The sequence below is a fragment of the Pinus tabuliformis genome, chromosome 8, assembly GCF_031772625.1.
Source record: "Pinus tabuliformis cultivar Carrire ecotype Pingquan chromosome 8, CPIR1, whole genome shotgun sequence".
NCBI classification, from domain to species: domain Eukaryota; kingdom Viridiplantae; phylum Streptophyta; class Pinopsida; order Pinales; family Pinaceae; genus Pinus; species Pinus tabuliformis.
This window is the reverse complement of record NC_142294.1, coordinates 1,670,971,246-1,670,978,959: the sequence shown is the minus strand read 5'-3', so window position 1 is coordinate 1,670,978,959 and position 7,714 is coordinate 1,670,971,246. Positions and strand designations below refer to the sequence as shown.

Sequence of the window (7,714 nt, the reverse complement as noted above, 5' to 3'; positions counted from 1 at the left end):
TAGATTTTCAATACATAGTTATCACTAAAACTATTCTAGCATCCACTTCATAATTTTTTATAATAAAATTAAATTTTTTGAATCCCATATTTTAAAATAAGCTTATATTATAATTTCTTTTAATAACTTTGTATTTAAAATTAAATATTTATAATTTTGTCTAGAACCTTGAGACTCCCCAACTCTGTAAAATAGAAAATAAAATAAAAATAAAAATAAATTTGTTCAAAAAAAAAACCTTTGATATTGATTTATGGTATTGACAACCATTATATTATATTAGTTTAAAAAATATAACTTAAATCTATTTAGAAAACCATTACCAAAAATCCAATTAGCACCTGATAAACTTAATTCTAACTGACCTTAAACCATCTCAATTCTGAACGTTCTCTCAAAACTACAATCCATCACCACTTATGAATCACATAATGTTAGAATTAATGGAGAAAGCCAAATTAGATTAATGTTATGGTGATGATAAGATTGAAAGTTTAATTTTAGATCTGAGATTTTAATATGGACAGAGTGATTCAAATTATCTTTGTTGAAAAGCCTATATATACTAAGTTGTTTTCCTCAGTGTATATGTATGAAGTGCTTGTGCACACTCCAAGTATCTAAAGAGGCATTTAATTAATAAAACATGATATCATAGCTGAAAGAGAAGCTGAAGCTAAGTGTGGCTGTGTGGTGGCTCGCTGGCCGCCTGACAGAGAAGTGTGGATCGTTGCTTTCAAACTCATTTCTAGGGCAGTGGCGGTCCTCATTGTAGGCTTTGAAACTGTTGGTCATAACATTGGAGTTTTGGGCACAGCTTGCGAAATCAGTTAAAATGTCGTTGGCGTCCTTCCCGTAGGTGGCTAAGTCATCCCTTATGACATTGGAGTTGTCTTCGTAGCTGGTGAAATCCTGCTTGGCCGCGTTACTATCGGTGCTATAGTTCTTGAAATGGTGATCGGGAACCATACGTCGTAAAACCTTCGATCGTTGTAGATGAGTTTGGGTGCTGGTTGTGTCGATTCAAAAAAATATAGGGTTTTGGCAATGAAGAATGACGGTAAAAACAAATATATCAGCGGTAATCTCGGTTTCATAATTCATTGTGACGCATTACTTGACTAGTGCCTTTCCTATAGAGAAAGTTGAGATGCTTCGTTGACCAGTCCGTGGGAGCTGGATCTACTGGTGTGCTGCCAGGCGGTGAGATCTGCCCTTTTGCTGATCAATCTCGTTGAGGTTGACAGATGGAGCTTTGAAGGTCTATTGGTGGATCTATTGGTGGATCCGCCCAGCGGAAAAGATCTGGTGCAGTGGAGGCGTGGTGTGGTCATCGCATAGTGAGCGCCAAGGGTTTGGCTTTGTGCGGATCGTAGTATGATCCGAGCTCGTGGTGATTGGAGAGTATAGACGATTAAAGGTTAAGTATAGTGTGCTTACATGTCCCTTTAGCAATCTAAGGTGCAATCTAAGGTGGAGAAGAGTCTCAGACCACGATGAAGATGAAGCATCATCCACAAATAAACAAGTATGGGCTTTGCTGCAAGAAAACTAGAATGAAAACTCTGGTACTGCGATTTTTTATGTTTTTAATTGTAAGCCTAATTGAGATTAGGCGAGTAGGAGTATGTTATTGTTGAGTACTATTTCTTCATTAAAGAGTAGTTTTAGAATTAATGTAGAAAGCTAAATTAGATTACTGTTATGGTGATGATAGGATTGAGAGTTTAATTTTAGTCATATCCTAATATCTAGAAAGTGGTTCAAACCAAGACATTGTGTGAAAGCCTATATATACTAATTTATACTAAGTTATTCTCTTGATTCTACACAACCTATATGTGTGAAGTGCTTAGGCACTCTCTAAATATCTCACCAAAAAACCATTTAATTAATAGAACATCTTTTTTTATCACATACCATTACTAAAAACTCATTTTATTTTACCATCCAATCACAGATCACTGCTGCATTGTTATTTCGGCTTTTATCGTATTTGCTTATGATGTTGGTGTTTTATTAGTTTCATTTTTTTAATGGTGTAACGAACCAATAATATTAAGCTGTGGACGCACTAGGCTTTTACATTTGTTTACGTTTTTACTAGTTTTCATGATCGGGGTTTTATTGGTATTAATTCATCGCATTTGCATATAGAGTTAGGGTTTTTAATGTTTTAGAAATAACTCACAATATTCGACAAAATCACATAACCACTTTTTTGTCGACACGTTTCGAACCAACCAGTGTGGTTCATCGTCAGGACAAGTTGAAGAACCAATCCGGCTTAGCTTGATTAAATAGAGTGTGCAGAGACTCCAACAGCTATAATGCTAACGGCTAATTTTGACCTAATGATCCTGGTCAAACCCCTAAAATAGTTAATTAATATTTCTCGAAAAAGGTAAATAAAGGCATTCATTTGTTAATTAAAAATAGATATATTATTATTATTCTCTCAAATATTAAGAGAATTCATAGTAAAATATTAATATTTTACTCTAATGGTCATTAATAAAATATCTATATTAAATAATCTATATTTAATATTATTCCAATATAATACAAGTAAAAGGTAATCAATTATTTTTAGAATATAGTTACCTAGATAATTGAGTAATAATTATTCAATTGTCCTTGGTAAGTTAGAATTTCATTATTTTGTTTTTTAGATTATATCATATTTATTATTTAAATATAATGGTCCATTAAGATAATAATAATATATGTTTAATAATAATCTATATCTAATTTATAATCCCAAACAAATTGTTAAATCGATATTATTCCTAGAATTTAGTCACATTAGGTAAATACCATAGTATAGGGTTGTTAACGCCAAGTCTATTAATAATAGAATAACTAATATTATTGGTATATCCTAATTTATCCTATAAACCTAAAGGTCAAATAATCAATATTAGTTCAATATTTATTAATCCCAATAAATTATTAAAGGTAACTAAGACCTTAGGTAAAAATATTATTACATACACGATAAATATCAGAATTTAGGGTTGATACAGTCAATGTTTATTACTATAACTAATATTAATGGTATATCATAATTTATCAATATTAATTCAATATCAAAGTTAACTATGTCATTAAGGTTTAAAAAGGGTTTTTAGACAATAGTTAAAGGGAGATTCAATTCTAAGGATATAATAGAAATAATTATGAAATTATGGACAAAATCTAATTATAACATGCCCAATAGTATCATAAACAGGTTAATACAATACTTAGCCCGAAATTAATTCATAACATATTAATGACTCAAACACTCCATAGTAATAGGACAAATCTGCCAAAAGAAAAATTAAAGGAGGGGGAAGACAGAAACCCTAAGACCTAACAAAAAGGGAAGAGGAGGCTAGGAAGACAAGGCTGGGACCCAGCAACTGCTAATCCTCCAGCCATCATCCCTATTAAGATTGTTCGGCCTCTTCTCAATCTCCAGGGCCTCTCTAAATTTGCGATGGTGAAACTGCGCAATTTTGGCAATGACTTGAGCCTCCTCTATACACACATGATGCATAGTCTTTTCCGCATGCTCAGCTAGGGCCGAGGACTTAGTCCTCCCATGTCTTAAGTCAGCACTGACTTAAGACATGGGAGGACTAAGTCCTCGGCCCTGGCTGAGCATGCGGAAAAGACTATGCATCATGTGTGTATAGAGGAGGCTCAAGTCATTGCCAAAATTGCGCAGTTTCACCATCGCAAATTTAGAGAGGCCCTGGAGATTGAGAAGAGGCCGAACAATCTTAATAGGGATGATGGCTGGAGGATTAGCAGTTGCTGGGTCCCAGCCTTGTCTTCCTAGCCTCCTCTTCCCTTTTTGTTAGGTCTTAGGGTTTCTGTCTTCCCCCTCCTTTAATTTTTCTTTTGGCAGATTTGTCCTATTACTATGGAGTGTTTGAGTCATTAATATGTTATGAATTAATTTCGGGCTAAGTATTGTATTAACCTGTTTATGATACTATTGGGCATGTTATAATTAGATTTTGTCCATAATTTCATAATTATTTCTATTATATCCTTAGAATTGAATCTCCCTTTAACTATTGTCTAAAAACCCTTTTTAAACCTTAATGACATAGTTAACTTTGATATTGAATTAATATTGATAAATTATGATATACCATTAATATTAGTTATAGTAATAAACATTGACTGTATCAACCCTAAATTCTGATATTTATCGTGTATGTAATAATATTTTTACCTAAGGTCTTAGTTACCTTTAATAATTTATTGGGATTAATAAATATTGAACTAATATTGATTATTTGACCTTTAGGTTTATAGGATAAATTAGGATATACCAATAATATTAGTTATTCTATTATTAATAGACTTGGCGTTAACAACCCTATACTATGGTATTTACCTAATGTGACTAAATTCTAGGAATAATATCGATTTAACAATTTGTTTGGGATTATAAATTAGATATAGATTATTATTAAACATATATTATTATTATCTTAATGGACCATTATATTTAAATAATAAATATGATATAATCTAAGAAACAAAATAATGAAATTCTAACTTACCAAGGACAATTGAATAATTATTACTCAATTATCTAGGTAACTATATTCTAAAAATAATTGATTACCTTTTACTTGTATTATATTGGAATAATATTAAATATAGATTATTTAATATAGATATTTTATTAATGACCATTAGAGTAAAATATTAATATTTTACTATGAATTCTCTTAATATTTGAGAGAATAATAATAATATATCTATTTTTAATTAACAAATGAATGCCTTTATTTACCTATTTCGAGAAATATTAATTAACTATTTTAGGGGTTTGACCAGGATCATTAGGTCAAAATTAGCCGTTAGCATTATAGCTGTTGGAGTCTCTGCACACTCTATTTAATCAAGCTAACCCAGATTGGTTCTTCAACTTGTCCTGACGATGAACCACACTGGTTGGTTCGAAACGCGTTGACAAAAAAGTGGTTATGTGATTTTGCCGAAGATTATCTAAACAATGTTATGGATCACAGAAGTCTAAACTGCTTAACTCACAATATTTTTTTTATGTTACATTAAATATTCATTAATGTTAAAATATAAACATGTAAAAATGTTTAGTAAATATTATATGTGAGTATATAATAGTATTTAATGTACTTATATTGATATTTTTGGACATTATATTTGGGATATAGATGGATCAAATTGTGAATTTTAAAGTTATTAGATTGATTAGCGCAAGATTAATAATTTAAATTTATACTTATATTTTCTAACACTCCAAATCTATCTTGATTACAAATCTATCAAGGAAGAAAATTAAATTTAATCCATTTATAAACTTAGAGATTGATATATTAATTCAATTACTTTATTCAATTGCTGCTACTTCAATTATGTCAAGTTTACTAATAAATTGCTATTTGGAAATATTGAAGTAATAATGATAAAAAAAATAGTATGTCGTGAAACTACATCTTATAAGAGATGTTCTTGCTAATTTTATATTAGAGCAAGAGAATAAAAATTTAAATTGCTAAAAGAAGATATATGAGTTTGAAGAAGCTCTTAATCCAATACTCTTATTCATGCCTCCAGAAAAAGTTGAAATAACAATAACGCACCCCACACACTTGAAGATTAGAAAGACAACACATTTTTCATAATTAAGATTAGAAATTGTGATTTCTTTTCCATAAATTCCCTATTTACAAATTTGTAAATCATTTTATATTATCTTTTAATAAAAAAATATAAAAATTAAAATACTTACCTATTTTACTCAAACTGAAAATGAAAATGAAAATGTCCGACTATTATAACGGCATTAAAAGTCACAATAAGTCACAATACCATAAATATATAAAATTTAAATAATTTAAGAAAAATCGAACTACCACAACTTAATAACTTTTATTTGAACGGACAAACACTTCAACCTATATAAGTCAGGTGGCATAACTCACTCCATTCAAATGTCTACGACTGTTGCACCTTTGATCAAGGTAGAACCTTCCTCATAAACACCGTTCACTTCAGTCCACTGCGCCACTGACGGGTTGAACAAATACGAGACCCGTATGTGAATGGCGGTTCCGCTTACAAAAATATAGTGGCGCACTGGCGCCATTCTGTAGCACATGGAAAATCGACAAAATGTTGCGGCAGAGAAGCCACAGGTGTCCAAATGCTTTTCGCACCATCACACTTTATTACTTCTTCTTTCGTGAATCTATATAACTCTCCACTAAAAGAAACAACACCACAACTTCTCCACCTCCGCGTTGTCGGATCGAAAACCTCTGCATTTCTGTTGAACTCGCCTCCTCCTAACACCATGAATTTACCTTCCATGAAAACACTGTGGCATCCCTGGCCGTGCTGTTGCTTCATTGGAGGCAGAATATCCCACTTGTCTTCGGCCACGTTATTAACTTCTGCAGACGCCAGGGGAGTGCCATCGTCATCGATATCGCCGGCCACGTAGACAAGTCCATTGGCAGAAGAGACAGAGCAACGAAAGGAGTATCTAGTTGTAGGCATGTCAGCTCGGCGGCTCCATGTGGCAGATACAAAGTCATAAACGTATACCCTCTTCCTATAGTGGTAGAATCCGCCAATGAGAAGCGGTTTCCCATTCACACCAGTGCACCCACACAGTGGTGTGACTCTAACAAAGTCTGGATCGTGGATGGGAGATAGCGTCACAGAGGTGCCCGTCACAGGGTCGTACACCTTTACTGTGCAGAAAATGTCAACCCTCTGATGCATTTGGATGGAGCAAAGGAGATGCTCCCTGGCTCCACACATCTTTCTGTCGGTATAAAATTTACGGTTACTCAGCCTAGCCTGCCAACTTGTGCACACAGTTTTTAGCTTATGGTGTGATGAGTAAGGCACTCTCAGCAAGCAACATCGAACGAGGTCATTTGGAATAACTTCGATCTTAACAGTTCAAACAAAAGACAGACCCCTATTTCCTTGTTCAAGTTTATTACAGACAGATAATGCTCCAAAAGTGAAAGTGGAAAGATGAAAGTGAAGTTAAATATATGAGCAGAATGAGGTATCACTAGTGCCTAAGAGAATTGAAGCTATCAAATTTGTGCCCAACAGAACTGAAGCTATCCACCCTTGCCTAAGAGAACTGAAGGTATGCACAACTATTCTTTATTCATACCATGAGTATTTATTAATTTGATTTATATATTAATATAATCAAGCTGAAATTTATATATTTTTATTTTTAAATCTAGTGGTTTTTATGGTTAAGTGATGTTTTTTAAGATTACATTTTTGGATATCGTTATATTTTTTTTTGCCATTTAAATTATTTTTTTATAAATAAAATTAAAAAAATATATAGGAAAATGTAAAAAATTAGATTTTGAATCTATGTAAATGTAAAGAAATACTTAATATAATTTTTCAGTTAATATGTAGACAAATGTTTTATGTAACATGCCTAATCACTTTAACAATCTCAAACAAGAACATGACTCCACTATACTACATGCTACATAGATTATTTTTCAAATATATTTATAATTTGTTTATCTATATTAAATAGGAATAATTAGTGAAATGATTTGTTTTTCTTTGGAGTATTATTAAATGTAGACATTGCTTATGTCCAATTAGCTAAGTAATCTCACACAAGTATATTTCTAATAATTGTTTGATGGGATTTGGCCACTAAGGATTCATT

At 32.1% G+C, this 7,714-nt stretch overlaps 1 protein-coding gene across 1 annotated transcript; it reads right to left on the bottom strand.

The window, feature by feature from the left end:
* Positions 1-6,105: 6,105 nt before the first annotated feature.
* LOC149242599 (F-box/kelch-repeat protein At1g15670-like) lies at positions 6,106-6,816 on the bottom strand. The gene has a single exon (XM_089370893.1). It carries the CDS (start codon positions 6,814-6,816, stop codon positions 6,106-6,108), a length of 711 nt encoding a protein of 236 aa, XP_089227019.1.
* Between the last annotated feature and the right edge of the window lie 898 nt (positions 6,817-7,714).